Below are 22,765 nucleotides of genomic sequence, written 5' to 3' on the forward strand. Positions count from 1 at the left end.
AATTTTGATAAGTTGTATTTTCATTTTTATTTTGTTCAAAATATTTAAAAATTTCTCTTGAGATTTCTTCTTTGGCCCATGTGTTATTTGGAAGTGAATTGTTTAATCTCCACATGTTTTGGGATTTTCCAGTTGTTGTTTTTTTCGTTGTTGTTATGGACTTCTATTTTAATCTCTCTGTGGCCTGAGAGCAATGTATGATTTCCATTTTTCCAAATGTATTAAGATGTGTCTTACAGCCCAGAAGGTGGATTATCTTGGTGAATGTTCCATATGAACTTGAGAAGAATGTGTATTCTGCTGTTACTGGGTGAAGTAGTCTATAGGTGTCAGCTGATTCGTGGTGGTGTGAATTTAGTAGTGTCCTGATTTTCTGCCTGTTGGATCTGTCCATTTCTGATAGGGGGATGTTCAAGTCTCCAATGATGATAGCAGATTTATCTATTTCTCATCATAGTTCTACCAGTCTTTGCCTTATGTATTTGAAGCTCTGTTGTTAGACACATATACGTTAAAGATTGTTATGTTTTCTTGGAGAATTGACCCCTTTGTCATTATATAATAATTTTGCTCTGTCTGAAATTAATATGGCAACCTCTGCTTTCTTTTAATTAATGTTAGCATGTTTTTTCTTTATCCATTTAATTTTAATCTTTATGTGTCTTTATACTTAAAGTAGGTTTTTTATAGATGACATAGTTGGGTTTTTTGTTTTGCTTTGTTTTTTTGAATAATAGTTCAATTTATTGTCATGGTTAGTCTGTGAATAAGACATGTATTTAGAGCAGATAGTTTTCAATCTGCCCTAACATGTGCCCACATATCTTTACCTGGAAAATGCAGCATTTCAAGCTTCAGTCAGAGTAGATTATTCCTTTTTCACTTTCACAACTTTTTTTTGCCGTTGCCGGAAGTCTTCTTGTCATTTGTTTCGAATTCTGTAGTCAGTGCATCTCTCACTGCTTTTGCACAGATCTGGGAGTTTCAAATGTAGCCGAGTTCAGTCTGTCACCAGTACACCATCATGATGTCTCAAGAGTGAGTGCCTCTGGCCAACTTGTAAGGACATATCTATGGGGAGCATCGTGGGCAGCCCAGCTACAGGAAGATCAGGCCTGAGCAGCAGAAAGGACAAGGCTCTGGACCTGCCAATCCTGCCACTTCTTGCCCTGGTCTACCTCTCTAATGGCCCCTGCTGTCCACCAAAAGCCAATAGGATCTTGTTTTTTGATCCATTCTGACAGTCTCTTGTGTTTTAATTGGTTCATTTAGACCATTAACATTCAAAATGTTTCTTGATATTGTTAGAATAACATTACCATATCTGTTACTCTTTTCTATTTGTTGCCCTTCTTCTTTGTTTCTGTTACTGCCTTCCACTCTTTTTCTGCCCTTTGTGGTTTAATTGAGGATTTCATTTTCTCTCCTTAGTACATAATCATACTTTTTTTTTAAAACTTTTTTTTAGTGGTTGCTCTAGATTTTGCAATATACATTTACAACCAATCCAAGCACATTTTCAAATAACACTATACTGTTTCATGGGTAGTGTGGGATCCTATGTGAGAAAATAATCCTAATTCTTCTTTCCTATCCCTTGTATCATTGTCATTCATTTCACTTATATATAAGCATTCAGAAGCACATATATACATAAGAAATATACATAAGCACACATAATTGAATACATCGTTATTGTTATTATTATTCTGAACAATGTGTTATCTCTTAGATCGATTAAGAGTAATAAAAATAAGCTTTTATTTTTATCTTCACTTATTCCTTGTCTCATGCTCTTTCTTTCCTTATGTATATCTGAGTTTCTGACATATATAATTTTCTTTCTCCCTAAAGAACTTCTTTGACTATCTCTAACAAGGCAGAGCTACTGACAAAACATTCCCTCAACTTCTGTTTGTCCAAGAAAGTCTTTGTTTCTCCTTCACTTTTGAAGGATAATTTCTCAGGATTTGGAATTCTAGGTTGGTGGGGTTTTTTCTTTCTCTCAACTCTTCAAATATCTCACTCTATTCTCTTCTTGCTTCCAGTCACTTTTTTTTTTTTTTTTTTTTAGGTTAAAGAAATATGCAACATCAACGACATATATAGCAACCTCATTTACTGGTCAGTGACATTAGTGACTTTTTGCTGAATAAGACCGTAGTTGTTAAATCCTGGAATACTACTTCCTCAAATTCTGTGTTCTATTCACAACATCGAAGCTACAGTCATGATATACTTTTAAGTTTAATCTGAATTATCACCTTTTCTTTATCATTTTCTTACATCCAGAAAACCAACATAACATTAAACCAGAGCTCTGATTCTGTCATTTGCCAGTAGGCTCCCACCCTGGCTGATTTCAAGCTACAAACATGCTGTCATTGAAAGTAATACAGAGCCCATATGATACCTGGTATTTTATTTCCACCATAGAGATACAATAGGTGTAAATGTCCTCAAGACCATAGATAATAAGAAAATGTTGTGAACTAATTAGGAAGTAATTCGTTTTGAGTTTTCCCCTTAGTTATTATTCCCTCATCTACAATTAAATAATATAGTAAATTCATATAAATCAAATTCTTAATAACGGTAATATTTATCAATCACCCAGCTTGTAAGATTCCTGAAAATTTAACAATCAGCTCTCAGTAGTTGGTACATGCTGGCTCCCACACCCCACCAGGTAGTATTTGGGAAGGATGCTTGGGTGTTAGATGAGGGAAGGAGAAAAGCAGTGAAGATAAAGGGTAAGTTCCCATATATCGCCAGGTCTTGTAACCTTAATTTCCTCAGGAAGGCCCATTGGAGAGTGCCTCAGATCTGTTAAAAAATGTTTTGTTTTTTTTAGATTTTTTTTTCATTTATTCATTTGAGAGAGGGAGAGACAGAGAGAGCACAAGCTGGGGGAGCAGCAGAGGGAGAAGCAGACGCCCTGTTGAGCCAGGAGCCAGATGTGGGGCTCAATTCTAGATGTGGAGATCATGACCTGAGCCAAAGACAGATGTTCAACCATCTGAGCCAACCAGGTATCCCTAAAATGGACTTTAAAAACAAGAAGCTGACCTCTCAAAATCTCTTCCTGAACACTGGTAAAAGTATCTTTCCAGTATTTTCCTTTTTACAGTTTAACTCGTGGAAAAGTATGTCTTTCTTCTGCCTACTTTAGTCCCTTCCCCTCTACAAAAAGTTAGACACAAGCTCTGAAATAAAGGTACCCCCTCAAACACAACCGAGAGCTCACTAAATTCTACCACACTGCACCATCTGGGAAGTTGGATTTCTGCCAGCTGATCTGCCCTTGCCTTCCCCATGTCTCTGGGGCTTTGACATCAGGACCGACTGCGTGTGGAGGGGTTCAATGAAGTTATGGAACAAATCAGACGTGAGACACAAGAACTCTTCAAAGTTTAGTCATCCAAGTTCAGCCTTGAACTAACTGACCCAGATCTGACAAGCCTTCTTTCCACTCTAAGAAGGGTTACCAGACAGAACTACCAGGGAAGGCTGGGGTTGGGAGGAGGGGGGTCAATTTCTGCTCAGGGCTGGGTTTGCTGAACTACTTTCCCGTCTTAGGCAGTCTGAGCATTTGACACGGACTTCTTGGGAACAGCAAAGTGATTTGAAGCCTAAAAGGAGATGAGCAATCTCCGACACTCAGGCAGAAAAAGTCCCAGTGATACAGGAAGCCATCTGGTTCCTGATGCATAACTAGGCGGCAGAGGCACCTCTGCCTGACACGGACCTCATTCCGTCGCGGCGTCTGCAAGCAGTTGTAGGGCTCCTCACGGGCTCCCTTCCCTCTCTTCGCCAGCTGATGGATCCCAAGAGGCTTCTCTCCTTGAACTTCCTGCTGTTTCTCTCCCTGGCTTTTGAGCTGAGCTGTGGAACAGGTGAGTGTTCATCTGTTTGAGGACGTGAGTCCCACCATTACCTGCCAGGAGTCAGCCAGACCATGGTTGGAGAAAAGTCACAGGGGCTGGGGGCTGTGGTTTGGCTGCCTCTCTCTCTCAGGGACTGGCTCTGAGTTCCTTCTGACTCTTTCAAAGAGGAAGGAATATTGTGGGTTCCTGGATGCCAAGGCTCAGCCCCACCAATCCTAGTTTCCAAGGAAACCAGGAGCCCTCAGCCAAAGGCACAGGTAACATTGCAGACCAGGGTCTCAGGATGGGACACTCTGGTCAAGGTTCTGGTTGAGTGGTTGTTTTTGCATCTGGCAAATACCCAGGCTAAGGGGCTGAGGTGGACCGATGGAGCTTGGGAGACTATGACTCCTACTTCCCTGCCCTTGAAGGGGATCCTCACACATGTGAGCAGCCCAGCCAGAACCACGGTCCAACAACAAGGAAGGGCTGTAGTGTAGAAGTGAAGTGAAAACCTCAGGCATCAGTTGAGATCAGACAGTGGCTCCAGTGTGGTCATGCTGGTGGCTACTTTCCTGGAAGAGAACCTCCCAAGGCAGTGAGATGGGGGAGAGGCCAGGATTTCTGGAAATGCAAATTGGGAACTCTCAAGGGTCTGGGGAGCTTTGGCAGTAGGGCCAGACACACAACACAGGGTTTGGGGCTGAGCTCTGCTCTTGTCTTTCTGGTTTGTGTCCCTCCTGGAGGTGAGCTGGGGTGCTCTGTAGTAGTATCAGGGCTATGAGAAAAGGTATTTGAGAAAGAAAAGCCATATAAGAAGTGGACTTTGGGCTCACTGGGAATGTTTCAGAGCCTGGAGGCTGGTTAGACTAGGGGAGGCAGCCCGCAGTGGAAGCGGTATTAAGGAAGGGGGGAAATCCTGAGGCTCTGGGTGTTTTGCACTTGGGGTTTTCAAGACCGCAAATCCATTAAGGACTTTTACAGGAAAAGTCCAGAGATACTCTATGGATGTCGGAGAGGCTGTGCATCGGATCTATCTTTTACTAGACTCCTAGATAAAGAGGACCTTTCTCGACCCCTATTTCCCTCAGAATCAGGCAGACCTAGAGCTCTTGCTTTCTGAGGTCTAGGGAAGGGGTGATTGAGCTCAAGGTTCAGAAAGCCAGACGGAACCACTTTAAGCCACCACAGAGAAAGCCAAACCATCCCAGATGCACTTCATATGTGGCTACCACTTGGGGATATTTCTTAGTGACTATCAGGAGTGATGGGGTTGAACAGTGGGTTGGACTTTTTAAATCTCTGTGTTTACTTGCCAGCTAGCCAGCCTGGCCCACGGTGCTCCCATGGCACCAGGTGCTGGCAGCTGCTCCGCTGGAGGCTTGGCGGTCCCTGGTCAGCAAGAAGCAGCCCAGCTCCGTGGGGTGTGTCTACCCAACCTGCAGGGCCTGTCTTCCTTGCATTCCGTTTTCTCTGAAACACGCACAAAATTTTTAGTGTTTTTATTTTTTAAATACACACTCTTTTGTGAAACCCCGATTAAACACAGATGGAAATGCTTTGCAAGTGGGACAGGTCAACCATGACAGTTACTCAACCAAGAAGTGCAATTCTTGTAAAATCAGGAGCCACTCTCTTTCTCATCTCTACTCAGCTTGCCTCTCAATTCCCTGTCAGAATTGTAGAATCAAAAGTCCACATGTCCCTTCCCCCAATAAAGCGAATTTTCCATTCCCTCAATGGCATTTAAAAAAAATAGACTTTATTTTTGGAGAAATTTTGGGTTCACAGCAAAAATGAGCAGAAGGTACCAAGATTTCCCCCACTCCCCCACATACATACTTCCCCATTATGAGCATCCCTCACCAGAGCGACGCGTCTCTTACAACTGATGAATTGCTCCAAGGGGATGTTGTATTCCTCCAGGTGGGTCCACCTCATTCACACACATGAAGGATAAGTGTGTGGGCTTCAGACTTGGCCCATCTTTGCTCACTGGGCCATTCTCTCCCAAGGTGCCGATCGAAGCTTCTCAAAAGATTTAATACTGGGATACTTTTTTCTCGAAAGATTTAATACTGGGCTATAAAGCCATCACCTTTGCATCTCCAGCACCAGACTGGAAACCATAATGTCAGGGCTGATTGGTTTTATCCATGGGTTGGTTGACTTTGGACAATCCCATTGAGTAACTATCTATTAAGGACCCCTGATGCGGCAGGCATTGTACGAGGGCTGGGGGAAACACAAGGAGCATCCACAGCCTCTGCCCAGGACCTGCCCCAGTATCTGGTATATCAGAGCCCTTCCACAAATAGATTGTTGAATGAATAATATTAATATGCAAAGCCTTGTTTGCTATATTCCAGGCACTGTTCTAAGTGCTATGTGTGTTCACTCAATTCTCACACCACCCCTAGGGGATATGTTATTATTGTTACCATTACAATTTTATAGAAGAAGGAATGAGAGCCACAGAGAAGTTTAGCAGTTTCTCTGTAGTCACACAGCCTGACTTCAGAGACCTCAGTAAATGAGCCTGGATAAACTTGTGTTTGGTGGGGGGTGGGAGGGATGTTAAAATTTGTCTCCAGGTCCCATGGTAAAAATTAGAATATGCTATCTGTAATTGGAGCATGTAAGTTGATTTTAATTGAATTGAAATGAAGTGTAGGAATCTTCAAAAGGTGAGAGAAGCTGATAAAACTATAGAAGGAAATACAGGGCACATGGAAGTATTTGATCTGGATAGGAACTCCTTTCATCACCTAAGTTTTCATTTAGTTTTTTTTGTTACCTAGTTAGTTTATTGCAAGAGTATCACACATACGTCTACTTAAAACTTCAGCAGTACAGAAGGGGATGCGATGGAGACAGGACAGCAGCTATCACCAGTTCCTTGTGTGTCTTCCCAAATATAGACACTGGATTTTTTGTAAGACTTGATGAGAAAGAGTATTCCTGATGAAGATATCAGTGTAGAGGTGAGGTGTTGCGAGGGTTCAGGGGGATGGCAAGTGGTCTGCTGAGCTTGAAGCCTGGGCTCCATAGCCAAGCGTTTTCCATCTGCTCCCCTGGCAAGCAGGGAGAAGGGTCACCATCACTTCCCAGACACACTGTACTTCTCAGGGACGTTAGAACGACGAAACAGAGTACATTCTGATTTTGGAGAGAAGGGTTCTGAGGTTCTGTGTTGCCATTTGCTCACTCATTCAGTTTTTCATTCTCTTGAGCAGCATGGTTTTACTGAGTTTCTACTGTGTTCCAGGTGGGTGTAAGGACTCTAAGTGGACAAGCAGACACAGTCGCTACTCAGAGAAGCTTATTCTTGAGTAAGGGTGACAGGCAAAGAATCAGAGTTAAAAGGGCAAGGAGTGATATGAAGGGGACATAGTAAGGCACTGGAGGCACAAAGCAGGGAGGCCTAGAGGAGGCTAGGGTTCAGAGGCAGAGACGGGACGGAAGGAGTTAGTCAGGGAAATAGAGGGCAGTAACCGGCAGTCAGCCCGGGGCATGCAGATGCAAGTCCTCTGACTCAGAAAGACTCAGTAGCATGAAGGAAGGGGGGTGGGGAAAGAATGGCTCTTGGGAGTGCAGGTAACAGAACAAACGTCTCTTCTGGGGCCTCGCTCTGCTGTAAGAAGTGTGAGGCCTGGTAAGACCTGCCCGCGTCCTCTCCCTGAAAGCTACGGCAAGATGGCGTGAGCCCCTGTGAGCGGGGCATGACCTGGCAGTGTAAGTGGGTGGTTCTCATTAGGTAGAATCCCATCTAGAGAAGGGTTGGCCACATGGGGCTCATTTCAGGAAAATATCCATGGGCCCATGTGAATCACTCTACTTTCTAAGTAGAATTAGCCTTGAAGAAAACGAGTTGGTGGTAATGGCTATGAACGTTTCCTCCAGACTCTTGAGCAAACAGGGTTGACTGAATCACGGCCCCGCTGGAAAAGTCGCATCAGGCCGTAGGATGTTTCAGGAGTGGGGACTCCACTTGAAGGGCTCTCTGAACCACTTTAAAGTTCCCACTTGTTTTCCACTTGTGCTTAGCTGGTACTGGTTTCTAGACCCAGCCACTCACACGCACTCAGTTGTGAGATCACCATTCTTCATGTGGGTTGCAGGGTGTGAGGGTTTCTTGCTGACCGAGTTTCGATCCCACTCCCCGTGCGTGAGTGTGCAGATACCACTCAGCCTGCCCTCTCATCTGTTCCTTCTTTTCTTTGTTCTCTTTCCCTTCCTATTTTATTTCATTGGTTTCTTTGGTGGTGGTGGTGGTGGTATGGGGACCCCTCCCGATGCCATATTATATCCTCCCTTCCCCTCACTTCTCTTCATCGTTATGAGTCTCCACCAATCTCACCCTAATTTCACCCAAGTGGACTGCCCATTATTTTCTCCCCATTTCTGGATCTCTAGCCTGATACTAGCTGGGCCCTTTATGGGCCTGTGTTGGGATTTCAGAGCATTTTGATATCAAGAACATCTGGACCAGTTTGTCCAGTTCTCCAAGAACCCACGTGAGCCACAAGTCAATGGTGTCCTTTCTAGGCAGTTGCACTACTCAAGCAGGTGATTTTGTTTTACTTCTCTGGCTTCCTTATCAACTAAAGCAATCTATGTTCTCTGAGTCATGGGCTCCATTTATGAGATTTAGCTTATGGGTAAGTTCAGTTACATATTGGGCAAAGCTAAATAAGAGAGATTTGAGTCAGGTAATATAGCTTTCTGCACTCATATTTTGAACAGATATTTATTAAAAGCCTACCATACACCAACTATTGTTGTAGGTCCTAGACACAAAATTACGAACAGAATGAAATTCTTCCTTTTGAAAAGTTTGCATCCTAGCCAGGGACACAAAAATAGAATAGAGTAATACACGATGTATCTTCAGACAGGGGTAAGTGTGGAATCAGAAGGGGCGCTTATTTTGTATAGGATGGTGAGAACAAGTTTCTCAGAGGAGATAACTTCTTGAGCAGAAATCTAAAATAAAGTGAGGGAGTGAGCTACCCAGATATATATAAAGAAAAAGATCTCCAGAGAATAGCAGAAGCAGAAGCTCTGATGTGGGAATGTTCTTGATGAGGTGTCTGAGCCAGTATGACCATAGTGCAGTGAGTGGAGAGAGAGGGCAGTAGAAGGGTCAGGGACGGGGTTACTCAGAGTCTTTGAAGCCATAACAAGGCCTCTGGCTATTTCTTCTATGGTTGCTAGAAATCCCTGGAAGTTTCAAAGCAGGAGAGAGACAAAATCTGGCATAGGTTTGAAAGATGAGTCGGTCTACTGTACAAATGCCAGAAGATTAGTTGGAAGCCAATGGCCGTGCCAGGCTGTGACGACAGTGGCAGAAATGAAGGAGGCTGGAGGTGTTAGGACTGCAGACATATCCTGAAGGTAGAGCCAACAGGAGTTGTTGATAGACTCGATATGGCATATGAGAGAAGGAAAGGAGTCAGGGATGATTCCAAACGTTTTGGTCTCAGAATCCGGGGGAGTTGTAATGTTGTTGGTGGGAGGGGCTATGGAGCCCAGAGTTCCTTTGCTAAGTTTGCAATGCCCTTTTGACCTCCAAATATGGATCCATGTGGGCAGTTTGGGTGCGAGGTCCATTTCTGCAGGCATTCCAGAAGCATGTTAACCCACACACCTGGATGAGCACGGCTGGGAGAGCAGGGCTCTGAGTACTGAGTCCCAGGATGCGCCCGTATTTAGAGATCTTTAAGAGCAGCAGGTTCCAGTCGGGGAGACTGAGAAGGAGTAGCCAGTGAAATAGGAGGGAAACCAGGAGAGTGGTATTCCAGGGGTTGAGCGAAGGCAGTGCTTCAAAGAGGCAGTGACGAACCATGTCAGGGGCTCCTGAGAAAGCAAGACGAGGATGGAGGATAGACTCGGTGCTACGGCGCACACAGTGACCTTGATGAGGATAATTCCAGTGAGCGGTAGGGAAGAGCGCCTGCTAACGTGGGTGCAGGAAAAATGAGTCAGGAAACAGAAACAGAAAATATAAACACACATTAAAGGACTTTGCAATAAGGGAGAAGAGAGAAATGAGGCAGCCGCGAGGGATGAAACTGGGGTCAGGGGAGGGGTTTGTACGAGGAGGGACGTTACAGGTTGGTATGTTGTGTGTTGATGGAAATAACCCACAACATTCTACACCAGTAATAAAGCTGATGGTGCAAAGCGTGGGGGCTATTGCAAGAGCAAAGGCCTGAGGTGGGTGAGTGCTCCATGACGGAAGAGGCTAACCTTAATGGGGGCATAGACCATCCAGCTGGGGCGGTAGGAAGTTCTCTTCTCGTTTCTTCTACATTTTCAGTTCAGTGAGAAGCAGAGTCATCAGCGGAGGCCATGGGTTTGAGGAGAGAGGAGGTGTTACATAGTCAGCAGTAGGATCCCTTACCCTGATCTGAGAGGGTGGGGTTTTGTGTGTGTGTGTGGTTTTGTGTTGTTGTGGTGGTGGTGGTTGTGGTTGTTGTTGTTGGCTCAGCTCTTTTGAAAAAGAGAAATAAAATAATTTCTCACCCTTGATATTAGGAACGATCTTATGGTCTTTTTGAGAGCAAGCGTTCCACAGTTTGAACACTGGGCTCACCACGCTCCTAGGTCCACGCCCCTCAGACTTTTTTTCTTTTTCTGAAATGATGCTCTGTAGCCTTGGTCTCCTAGGCTCGCGAGCTCAGAATCTGTTCCAGTTGCTCTCTGACCTTCATACTAGGTACCCAGCGGTGGTAAGAAGTCTGGTCAAGGAATGAGCAGACCTGGCTTCTAGTCCAGTTACTGGTTATGTGATTTCAGGGATGTCATTTAACTTCTCTATGTCTTAACTTCTCCATGCCTTTACTATAAATCTGAGTTGATAGAATTCTCTCCCAGATCAAAGAACCCCAGTGTCCTAATTAGTCTGTACCTCTCCTTTCTAAGCAATTTTAAGATGTCCATGGGGATTTTTCAAACATTAAGAATATAGTAGGATTGTTATGACCATTCCTATAGGCTACTAGGGACCTGGCAACCCCACGGAAAGCTTGAGAGGAAGAGCGAGCACCTTTAATCTGTCACTCCTGATGCACAGAGAGGATGAGATTCTCAAAGAGCTCTGCAATCACAGACTTTCTTCTTCCTCGCACAGGTGAGAGCTTGCTGAACTGCCCAGAGATACCTGGGCAGTTGGGAAGCAGTGTGCTGCTGCCCTTGGCATCCGGAGGCATAAATAAGAGCATGAACAAAAGCGTCCATGTCCTTGTCACCAGAGCAGAATCACCAGGAAACAGTGTCAAGAAGAAAATAGCTTCCCTGGATCTGCCCGAAGGGGGGTCTCCGCGCTATCTGGAAAATGGCTATACCTTTCATCTGGAAAACCTGAGTCTGGGGATCCTGGAAAGCAGGAAGGAAAATGAGGGCTGGTACTTCATGACCCTGGAGGAGAACTTTTCAGTTCGACACTTTTGTCTGCAGCTGAAGCTCTATGGTAATACTGGGGCTTCCACAGTCTGCACGGGGAGGGGGGGCACTTCCTTACCTAAGATTTGGGCATCTCTCAGAAGCAAGGGTATCCAAGGTTGGGCGCGACTTGAAAGATCACCTAGTCCGGGGTCTTTAAACTGTGCTTTAGGAAGGGGTTTCAGACATTCAAGTCTTTTTCATCCAAATCGCTCACTGATGGTAGTTGATTAGCACTAGTTAGCCCTACCCCATTTCTCAAAGACAAGGAACCCAGATGCCTATGGACTATGGGGCCTGTGGCCCCAAGAGTCTCAATTTGCAAATAAGACTTGGTTTGAAAATAAGTTTTTTTCCCCCCAATTTTTAAAATGTTTGAATACCACAGATTGAACCCAATCTCTTTTCTGTTGATAAGGACACTGAAATCCAGGGAGAAGTGGTTGGCTTGTGTTTTCACGAGTCCTCGTGGGTGGTTCCCCACATGGGGGCCCAGGAAGAGGAGAGCTGAATCAACCCATGCACTGCCCGCACACCCCATACGACCGTATCTACCTGGTGAAAAAGCACCTTTTTCTCATTGAAACAGAGGCTCTGGTTATAAGGTCACTTACTGCAGAGCTTAAACCAGAATCTAGGTCCATCTGAACCCAAGGCCAGTGCTTTTATGAGCCTCTTTAGCTGCCAGCCCTTCTGGAATGCACCCAGATTTTGTATCTCTTAGACCCAGAGACTCTTTGAATTTCCAGGAATCCTGACAACAGCCATGTGGGTTGTCCTGATTTCTCACAGAGAGACTTCCTTATATTTGAGCTGGTACAGAGAGCCCCACCTACCCAGCATTTCTTTGAAATACTCAGGTGCCTACAGGAAAGATGGCAATACCCCCCTCACTCTTCCCCTAGTCCCAGCATCCCCTTCCTCCACATAGTTTATGCAGACTCCCCTCAGCCCTCTGCCAGGTACAGAGAGTTCTGACTACTCCAATAGTGGCCCTAGGGTTGACACATCATGCATTTTCTAGAACAGTTCACTGCCTTTGTCACATCTTGTCACATAAACTCTTACCTTGGAAGACACAGTCTCTGCAACCATGATATTCTTCTCAAGTCCAAGAAAGAGGAGAGCCAGACAGCCTTAGGTTCTGATCTCAGCTTAAGTGATATTATATGAGACACTCCACCTCTCTGGGACTCCGTTTCCTCACCTGTAGAATGGGAGTACTTATAACTAAGGTTATAATTGTTGAGAAAGTTGTTGAGAAGATTAAAGACTATGATAAATGTAAAATTCCAGAATCATGCCCATCGTACAGTCGTTGTTGAATAAGTACCACTTGCTTACTTGCCTTGGCTATTTCATAGCTTAGAGTGAGATCTTCCTAGTCTCCTCTGCATACCCACACAGACACACACAGACACACATATACATCTATACACACACAGACACATAGACACACACTCAGACACATACCCACCTACCCACACACTCCAGGTAAAACCCCACCACTATGTCATTCTTTCAGGTCTAGAGGTAATACTTTAGCCAATGATAATTAAACCATGCAGATTAGTTTGCAGAAAATGCCACAGGTAAAAAACAGAAGATTGGGAGCATCACCAAGAACAAGTGGATTCCTTAACAATAGTGGTGGGAGGGAACCAGAAGATAAGTGATTTTTCCCTATTTTGTCCTGAGGTCATACTGGGAAAGAGTATAGTAGAGAGAGAGGGATTGGGGGGAGCCAGCAGATCGCCACAGCAAGTAAATCACACCGCACACCCACAGGGAGGGGAAAATAGCATTAGGCTGTATTTTCTTCTAACAAGAAGGTCAAGTTAGAATCCCAGGGGGTTCACTTTGGTGATGGCTTCCTTCCTCCCCCTCTTGACAGAGCAGGTCTCCACTCCGGAAATTAAGGTGTTGAACTTGACCCGGGGGAATGGGAACTGCAGCTTGACACTGGCCTGCGGCGTGGAGAAGGGGGACTATGTGGTTTACAACTGGAGCGAGGAAGTGGCTACTGACCCTCTGACCCCAGCCAACAACAGTACTCACCTCCTGCATCTCAACCTTGGCGCTCAGCATGTCAACAACGTCTACGTCTGCACTGTGAGCAACCCCATCAGCAGCCGCTCACGGACCTTCACCCCGAAGTCCCAGTGCAGACTGGAATCTTTCGGTGAGTGCCCTGGTGGGGGTGGGCGCGGCACATTGAGGATATGGGCTCAGTCCTCACCTGGATTAAATGATCTGCTCCCATAGCCATGGCCTCCACCTCGGTAAAACACTTTCCGTTTTCTCTATAGTTGATAAAAGCCTCCTCATGTGCATTCAGTGAATGTCCTCTGCTCATAACCACCAGGTTGGCATTGTGCTTGGTTCACCCTTGAGGACAACGATAAGAAATAATGGAGCCATACCCAGAGTGCAGGCCTCCCAGTTGTGATTCTTCCTCTCCCCTCCTGTCTTGACTCCAAGCCCCCAGGATAGCTGGGTGAGAGTGTAGGTGGCAGGTCCCGACTCCCTTGTCCATACTCCACTAATGGTGGGACAGGTCGGCAACATCAATAAGTACTGTTGACCACCCAGGCACAGAAATGGAGCAGGATGTGATACATGATCTCTGCATTCTAGCAACACGTTCTGAAGATAAAACTTGAAACATTTGCTCAATAATGAAAAGCAGGATATAATGAAGGGCCACATTTTATGGAATGGACTGTGACTCTCATAGCAAGACAGAAGGCCAGGGGAGTCAGCTCTTGGACGGAGACCTGGACTGTGAGGTTTGGGGATAATAACAAATCATATAGTACTCTGTTATTGGCCGAGCACTTTCTATGCTATGATCTCTTTTGATCCTCACAACAGCCATACAAGATACATGTTATCATCATCTTCACTGTACAGATGAGGAACTTGAAGGTCGTGGCATTTAAGTCCTGGCTCAAGTTTCTTCAAATTATAAGCAGTAGAATCAGCACCTGAACCTAGACCTTCTGACTGCTCATTCTCTGGGAAGAACATCATTATTCTGCTATCAGAAGGAACAGAAGGCTGATTAAGTAACCATCTGAGGTTGGGAGCAGGATAGACAGACCGCTGACTCTTTTCAATAACAGATCCTGTGTCCGTTCCTCAGGTGGGTTCAGGGACATAAGGACCTGGGTTCTAGGCTTCAAAGCATTACTTATGCCCTGACATTCTCCTTCCTGCATCCACTACAGGGAACAGGAATCCTTCCAAGGAGACTTCAGCCCAGTGTAGACCTGGTGTCCAATGGAGGAGGCTTTGTAGAGTTTCAGAAGGTGGCCTCCAGGAACTCTGACGCAATGCTGCTCTGTTTACTTACAAGGATAAGGTCACTTAACCTGTCTAAGACTTAGATTCTTTATCTAAAATAGTAATAACTGACAGATCTTAATGATTTACTAAGTGCCACTTAGGTAGCAACTCGTTTAATCCTTAGCAACCAAATAGTATGAGTATTACCAATTTATAGCTGAGGAGAGAAAGATATCAAAAAGGCACACATAGAGCAGGTAACAGAGCTGAGCTGGCTGACCCTGGAATCCTCATAGGGGCTAGTGGAAGAGATAATGCACAAAAATCATAGGGTTTTTTTTTCTTGGGGGCACAGTCTTCTGTGATTATAGCAACCGTCTTAGAGCAAAGAAAGGTCATCCAGTGTTTTACCCTGGCCTACCTCAAAAAAAGAACTCCCTTCATGCTTCTCAGTGTGGTTTAAGAAGAATTTAATTAGTGCATTCCAAAGTCTTGATAGGTCGTGAAGCTTCACCAGAGGCACTTGGCTCAGGACAGTCTAAAGAAATGTGGAGATGCTCTTACTTACCGAAGCTACATGAAGGACCAAGTACACACAGCATGACCAGATGTATTGAGTATGGAGCAGGCTCCTACAAGGCGTGAAGGGACATGAAGAATAGAAGCATGGTCCCATGATAAACCCCGTCAGGATCTCCTGCCAGTCGTTAGGAGAAAGCATCTGACATGAGGCAGCCTTTTCACTGTCTTGGGCCCCTGTTCCGTCGTCTGTAAAATGAAGAGGGTGACCTAGGGACGTACTGTCCAGAGTCCATATTCTATGATTCAGTTTGTACTACATGCATAAGAAGTGCTAACCAAAGGTTACAATGAGTATTAGCCTGCTGGGGCTGCTGGGTCAAAGCATCATAAATGGGGAGTCTGAAACACCCAAAACTTATGGTCTCACAGTCTGGAGGCCAGAAGTCCAAAATCAAGGTGTTGGCAGGGCTGGTTTTTTCTGAGGCTGTGAGGGAGGGGTCTGTGGAGGCCCCTCTCTGGGGCTGGCAGGTGGCTGTCTCCGGTCTCTTCACTCTGCCTTCCCTTGAAGCATATCTCTGTTCAAATTCCCCCTTCTTATAAGAACATGGATCATATTGAATTAGGGCCCCCCTCTAACTAGGGCAACTATAACAGAGTATGGCAGACTAGATGCTTGAATAACAGAAATTTATTTTCTCACAATTCTGGAGGCTGGAAGTCCAAGATCAAGTGTTGGCAGGGCTGGTTGGTTTTTGTTTTTTGTTTTTCCCCTTCCCCTGAGGCTTCTCTCTTTGGCTTGCAGAAGGCTGCCTTCTTGCTGTGTCTCTACATGGTCTGTCCTCTGTGCATACACATCCTGGTGCCTCCTTGTGTGTCCAGATTTCCTCTTCTTATAGGGACACTGTAAGATTGAATTAGGACCTACTCTAATGGCTTCATTTTAACTTAATCACATATTTTAAGATCCTATCTTCACATTCTGAGGTACTAAGGGTTAGGGCTTCAACATACGAATTTGGGAGGGATACAGTACAGCTCATAGCACCACCCTGCTGACATCATTTTAACTTGATTGCCTCTTTAGAGACCCTGCTTCCAAATAAGGTCACGTTCTGAGGACTTCAACGTATGAATTTTAGGAGGAACATAATTCAATCCATAACACAAATAGAGCTCCCTCCTCCCTGCCTGCAAGGACGAGAGACCACGGCACATCAGAAATCTCATAGCTGGTCTGTGGCATGTCATTCCCAGTACACCAGGTTGCCTAAAGACAGAAAGCAGAGTTTTATTAGTTTATTGATTTGTGTTTGAAGATGAATACTACTAACTCTTAAAATACTGTGCTTAGTTTGATAAAACTCTTACTGAGCTTCTCCCGCATTCCAACATTGTGGTAGGGGCTGAGTCCACCAAGACCAAAAAAGACAGGATCCTTGCCCTGAAGGAAAAAGATAGTTTCTGTAAATAACTGATCTGAAATTGTGTGGTGTGATGGGCAAAATGGAAGTAAAAAGAGGGAACAATGACGGACGCTATCTGGAGGAATCAGAGAGAACAGCACAGAGGATGTGACATAAACTGGACTTTGGAGAATAAACAGAAATTACCCAAGCAGGTAAAAGAAAGACATTCCAGGCAGAGGGGAAAGCAGAGGCAGCTGGGCCTTGTCCTGTATTATCCTATAGGCAGGAAGTAATAAAGCCTCTTAGGTAGAGGAGTAACATGATCAGCTTTGCTTTCAGAGAGAAAATTCAAGGGTGCAGACAATAGGTAGAGGCAGGGCAGAGGCAGAAGAAAGAGAAACTAGTTGTGGGGAAGAGCCCCCATTGCAGGGATCCATCAAGAGACGACAAGGCCTGGACCAAAGCGGTGACCATGAGTTTAGTGAAGACTTCATACAAGGGACTTTCCTGCCTTGGGATGAAGTGGTGGGGTCTGAGGGTTTATTAAGGGTCTCCTCGCCACGCCATTTTTCTAATGACACTTGCCCAGGCTCTCAGTCATAGATTGGTCCTTCTTCCAGCTGGCACGTCATTATTCTACAGTAAGAAAATTCTTCATGTCTCTTGCTATGAAGCATCTTTGTTGCAACGTCCAAGTCTTGGTTTCTACAGAGCGCCCTGGGGAGTCATGAGAAGCATGTTCATGTGGGTCAGTCGTGTATGACCTGCTGCCGTCCTTTTGACCATCTTCTGAAATAGTTGTATCTACGCCAGAATGAATAATACGAAACCTTAGGTAATTCAGCTGAAAGGGAATGCCCCTGGAAGCTCATCTTGAAAAGAGGGCCCTTTTCAGTAGATTAGCAGAAAGTTGGCTCAGCAAGTCTGGGTTAGCTCAGAGGAAGAGACAACTGACACCTACTAGTGAGTCCCAGGGGTTCCCCCTTTCTAACAAGGCCTTTCTAATAATGGGAGCACCCATTGATACAGAGTCACCTAGATGTTCCACGCACAGAGGCAAGGCCCTCTTCATGGTACTCCCAGTCCAGGAAGCAACACAAGAGTGGTAGGAGAATGGAGCCTGGTACCTCTTAGGAGCCTTGTCACAGGGCCACAGCTGCTGCGAGAGGAACTGAGATGACTAGTCCTTAGCTGGACAGCCATGTGGCTGGACAAGGTTTGCGCTGCCGCGGAAGCATCGGGGCAAACTATGCCACCGCCGGTAGCCTCTGCCCTACAGCATTGGGTGGGACAGGCAGGTGGAAGGGGCTTTCTGGGAACTGTGACCTCTGTGAAAGTGTGTGCTTGGATGGTCCCAGATCTTAAATTAGTGCATGGTTTGTGTGAGCATCCTTTCCCCGCCCCCAACTCTGAGTGGAAGCCATCATCAACAAGAAGGTGTTCTTTTTTGAAGATGGCTGGCTTCTTCAGGTAGTGCCTTGCAGACCGCCTTGCTGACAAAACCACATGAAAGGCAGGAAAGAGATCGGCATTCTCAGACCGTTATGGTCGCATCTCGGATCTCCTGGGAGCAAACTTTATTTGTTTCTCAGTCTTTTCTGTTTACTTCTTTATCTCCTTAAAGAATAAGTTTTGGGGACTTGAGGAGGAAGAGAAGTTTTTGTGTTTCTGTGGCAGTAGACTCTTAGAGAGAAAACAGGCCCTCCAGTATTTTTCTTGGAGGCATGGCTACTTGTCAAGTTGTCACGGTTTAAACCACAGCCAAGAGGACTTAGGACCAAAGAGTGGGGACTCCTCGTAAATGGCACTGGAGTTCGCAGTCCACCTCCTTGGTGCTTCTGGGAGGCTCCAGTGGGGGGAAAGGCCCCAATTTCATGCATAGGAATATTCAGATTGGGTTTCTTTGTGTGTGAACAATGGGGCCCATGGGCCCCAGGAGGACATTTCTCCGATTGCTGAGCAGCACCATTCTGAGAGTCCTCAGTGAGGAAGAAGAGGGAGAGCTGGAGTCTTCTGTCACAGGAAACGGTGGTTTGAAAATGGGAACACAGGTGGTGCTGAGGGCACAGGCACTCCCCTCTCTTCCTGGTTCCATTTCATTGTTATGAAGCATAGGCTAAGGAGGTCATCACTCATTCCCTTCCATTCCTGCTTTGAGCCTTTCAGAAGTGGCCCTGCATTCCTTCTGAGACCTCCTGATGCTCAGCGCTGTGATCCTTCTTAACCGAAGGACAGAGGATACAGGGTAGTCTTCCCCCCGGCTTTGTTCTGAGGCGTCTAATTTAATTTACCTTCCTTCATCATGTGTTTATTAAGTGCCGCCTAACCCTACCTCATATCAGGTGGGGGGGTGGCAGAGAAAATAAACCATAAGGAACAGGGTCTACCTTCAAGCATTTACAATCTAGGTGTGACTTCTATACCTTACTAGGTAGAAAAATATCATCATCTTAAGAAACGTCTACTAGAATTCTTCTTGCAAGGAACAGGGTACCTTACTTTAAATGTTAGAGGGCAGAAGGTGAGACCCTCCCCAAGGAATCCAGCCATGGGTTAGATGATTCTGTATGAGAAAGAGGACAGATGTGGCTTGTGCAGGTGTAGGAAGAGAAAAAGAGGGTCTGAGCCTGTCAGATTGTGGACACCTGCCCAGTTCACCATGGAATCTGCTCCCTGTGACCTTCCAGCTTTTCAGTAGCGGATTCATACCCATACATTCGTAGTGTCGGTGTTTGGCTCTTTTGTTTGGAAAGTGATGATGGCACTGCGCCTTGCACCCAGGATAGCCCGGACTATGGCAAGCAGAGCCGCGCAAGCAAAGACTTGGAGGACCGCAAGGAAGCTGTTACCAGAAATTGCAGGGATCGTGGGTAGCAAGCCTAACCCCAGCAAGCCATAAAGTACCATTTGGTCCATATTTATCCAATTTGTTAAGGGCATAGAGTTTCTGACATTCAGTTTCCATATGAACCTTCTTATCCCTAGATACTAGTACCAAACAGATGAGCCAGACCACCCGGACCCACTAGATCGGGAAACGAAGTCATAAGCAAACAAGATGGGGCTGCAGTGTCCCTGAACACCAGTGAGGGGCCTCTCTGGATGTGAGATCAGACCTATCTTCGATCCTTCCTGTACTGTGCGCCACGTCCTAAGACAGTCACAGAAGACATAGCGGTGCGGCCTCTGGCTTCTGAGGGGCTAGTGGCTAGGTGGGGGCGTTGAGGCTGGTGGAAGGAGCCGGCAATTTCTGCACCACATTTGTCCTCCAGGCATTGCTCTGGGCACGTCCCATCATTACTTCCTTGGCTCCCCCCCCCTTTTTTTTAGATTTTATTTATTTATTTGAGAGAGAAAGAGAGAGAGTAACAGAGAGCATGAGAGGGGAGAGGGTCAGAGGGAGAAGCAGCCTCCCCATCGAGCTGGGGCCCCGGTGTGGAACTTGATCCCGGGACTCCGGGAACATGACCTCAGCCAAACACAGTCATTTAACCAACTGAGCCACCCAGGCACCCACTTCCTTTGCTCTTTAGAAAGACTCTGTGATCTAAATATTGTTGGGCTCATTTTGCAATCAAGACGGAGGCCCCAGAGGTTATGAGCAGTCTGTCTGAGGTCACAGAGCTATCAAGTGGTGGGTTCAGAATCTGAATCCACCTATCTGGTTCCAAATGACCTGGCTGAAAATGGTCTACACAGCATCAGTACTGTCTCAAGTCAGGTTCTAAGGCACATGACGTAAACCAAGGTGCTGCAGAGTCCCAGGGCAAGGGAAGAATGAGTGCTGGAATGGTCAGGGGAAACTGACACAGAGTGGAGAGGGTTGGCCTGGGGGTCAGCACTGGACAGGCCTGGTGGGCAGCGGAGGGGTGAGGAAGGGGAGGGGGCACAGCACAGAGGACAAGAACGGGCAGGCGTTGTAGGGAGGACGTCGATGGCTCGGGCACCTCCCAGGGCTTTCCTTGTGGGGGTCCATCGCCATAGGCAAAAACCCAAATGTCGAGTCTACAGTTCTCATTCTGCTCAGTTCTGCCATCGGCTTCTCTGTGACTCTGGGGACACCTTTGAATCTCAGTTTCCTCAACAGAAAATTAGTGAGTAGGGTGAGAAAGCGCAAGAGCTCCTTTAACAATGAAAAGCCTCTGTGGAGGTATCACTTAAATCTTGAACAGATTCATACTACTTTGTGTCCAAAGACTAGGAGAAACATTAGGGTTTACGAACTATGTCTCAGGACAAAGGCCAGCTTGCCTCTCAGGTTCGGCCGACAGGCAGAAGCTGGGTATTTATGTCACAGGACAAGGGTAGCGGATGGCTTTCATCCTCCTGACTCCCTGGAAACGACAGAGGGCTGCGGCGCACTCATTTTTAGTCCATGTGAGTGGGTGAGCCTGTAGCTTTGGTCCACTCTGTGAATATCTTGAGTCTGCAAGGACTCTGTTCTTCTGTAAACCACCTATTCCTTTTAGCTTCTCCCTCAGAAACCCACCCCATGCTCCCCAACAAGCAGGCTGATTCCACAATCATCCTTATAAATGATCCTGACACATTAATGTTAACACCTGCTATCATGCTACAGTTGACCCTTGAACACACGGGTTTGAACTGGGCAGGTCCATTTATACACAGATTTTTGGGGACAAAGAAAGTACAGTAATGGAAATGTATTTTTTCTTCCTTGTGGCTCTTTAACATTTTCTTTTCTCTAGCGTACTTTATTGTAAGAATACTGTGTATAATCATATAACATACAAAATATGTGTTAATCAACTATGTTATCAGGAAGGTTTCTGGCTAATAGTAGGTTATTAACAGTTAAGTTTTAAGGAAATAAAAAGTTATATATGGGTTTTTAACTGTGTTAGGGGGCTCTGTTCTCCTAACCCCTGTGTCATTCAAGGGTCAACTGTAGTTAGATCCTTAATGCTATTACTTTACTTAGAATCCTGGTGCTTCAGGCTGACCTCACTGTTCATTACCCTGGGGTAACTCACCCCAAGCCCATAAGACTTGCTGACTCTCCAAGAAGTCTGTCTTCAGCATTCAGCCACGTTTCTACCCCCAGACCAAGCTCTAGTATGTGAAGGTCTCCGTGCCTGCTTCCTTTGCACAAAATCGGAGTAATGGGAGTAACTACCTTGTAGGATTATCAGGAGGATTAAAACCATTATCACACACAATGCACTAAAAATAAAATATGGGCCACTGAGGATGCTCCGGTAGTTGTCTGTTATTCACTCAGTGAGCTGAATGTCTTGTCTGCTGGGGCATTAGTTCTCATTCACTATTTTCCAAGGTACTGCTCCTGGCTTGGAAGGATTCGGTGAACTGGGTATAGGAGAGAAAGAAAAAAAAAAAAAAAGTGGCTCCATGACTTTGCGCCTGGCTGACTGCTACTCTAGGACCTGTATTAAGCACCAGAATCCAAGAGGAAAATATACATGCTTTTCTTCCGGTTCAGGCTCAGTGGTTTCAGTACAGTGATTTGCATGGGAGCACAATAATAGCACTATTATGTTTATTTTTAAAAAACAAAAGTCAGTTGTTCTTCCTCCCAGCATCACATGAGCATGGTGTGGGAGTGTGGGGACAGCAGATGGAAGTGGCATGTTCTCTCTACCAAAACGGATGCAGGACCGCCCAGAGACTTAGAACCAGGGAGACGGGCAAGAGATGTTGACCTGAGACAGACAAAGATGAGTCTGATTTGGGGTATGTGGTCATCCAGGTGCAAATCAAACGTTTGAATAGAAAATCCCCTATGGAAGCTAGGACAGTCCCATAGGCAGTTAGGAAAGTCAACACGGTGAGAGAAATTAGGATAAGAGAAGGGGCAGGAAATCATCAGTGGCCTGCAGCTGTTGTCTGAAACCATCAGAATGGATGTGTCCCCTGAGACAATACAGACAGAGAACATGGGGCTTGGTCTCCCCACTTCCGTGAAGGATGTTTTTAAACTTACAGTACTGTTGAGTTTGCCCTTTGACTTTTTTTTTTTTTTTTTTTTTTTTTTTCAGAATCAACACAATGGGGACTTTATGCTGGGCTGTTCATAGGGGGCATCGTTGGTGTCATCTTGGTTCTCGAGGTGGTAATATTGCTGTTGAGAAGAAGAGGTATGTGTCTGACAATAAAGAGATTCGTATCAGACTCTGCGGTAAATGGGGAACCTCTCCGCACAGGCAAAGATTTGCTTGCCCCATTCCGGCTCTCTGCCGGAAACACCTTTGCAATAAC

The 22,765-nt window shown here is 45.6% G+C and overlaps 1 protein-coding gene and 1 pseudogene across 5 annotated transcripts in view; one reads left to right on the forward strand and one right to left on the reverse strand.

The window, feature by feature from the left end:
- Nucleotides 1–868: 868 nt before the first annotated feature.
- LOC116576123 lies at nt 869–1,026 on the reverse strand (annotated as a pseudogene).
- A 2,449-nt stretch (nt 1,027–3,475) lies between these two features.
- Nucleotides 3,476–22,765, forward strand: part of SLAMF1 (signaling lymphocytic activation molecule family member 1) — a 32,837-nt gene continuing 13,547 nt past the window's right edge. The window contains exons 1-5 of one of the 5 annotated variants that reach the window (XM_032318619.1): nt 3,809–3,896; nt 9,084–9,263; nt 11,002–11,340; nt 13,207–13,494; nt 22,546–22,710. In XM_032318619.1, the coding sequence (XP_032174510.1) occupies nt 11,091–11,340; nt 13,207–13,494; nt 22,546–22,710 (703 nt within the window). In that variant the 5' untranslated portion in view covers nt 3,809–3,896; nt 9,084–9,263; nt 11,002–11,090. Of the gene's footprint in view, nt 3,897–9,083; nt 9,264–11,001; nt 11,341–13,206; nt 13,495–22,545; nt 22,711–22,765 lie in introns of all 5 variants that reach the window. The other 4 variants (XM_032318618.1, XM_032318615.1, XM_032318620.1 and 1 more) reach the window with 4 other exon arrangements.

This window comes from Mustela erminea, chromosome 17, assembly GCF_009829155.1.
Source record: "Mustela erminea isolate mMusErm1 chromosome 17, mMusErm1.Pri, whole genome shotgun sequence".
In the NCBI taxonomy this organism is placed as follows: domain Eukaryota; kingdom Metazoa; phylum Chordata; class Mammalia; order Carnivora; family Mustelidae; genus Mustela; species Mustela erminea.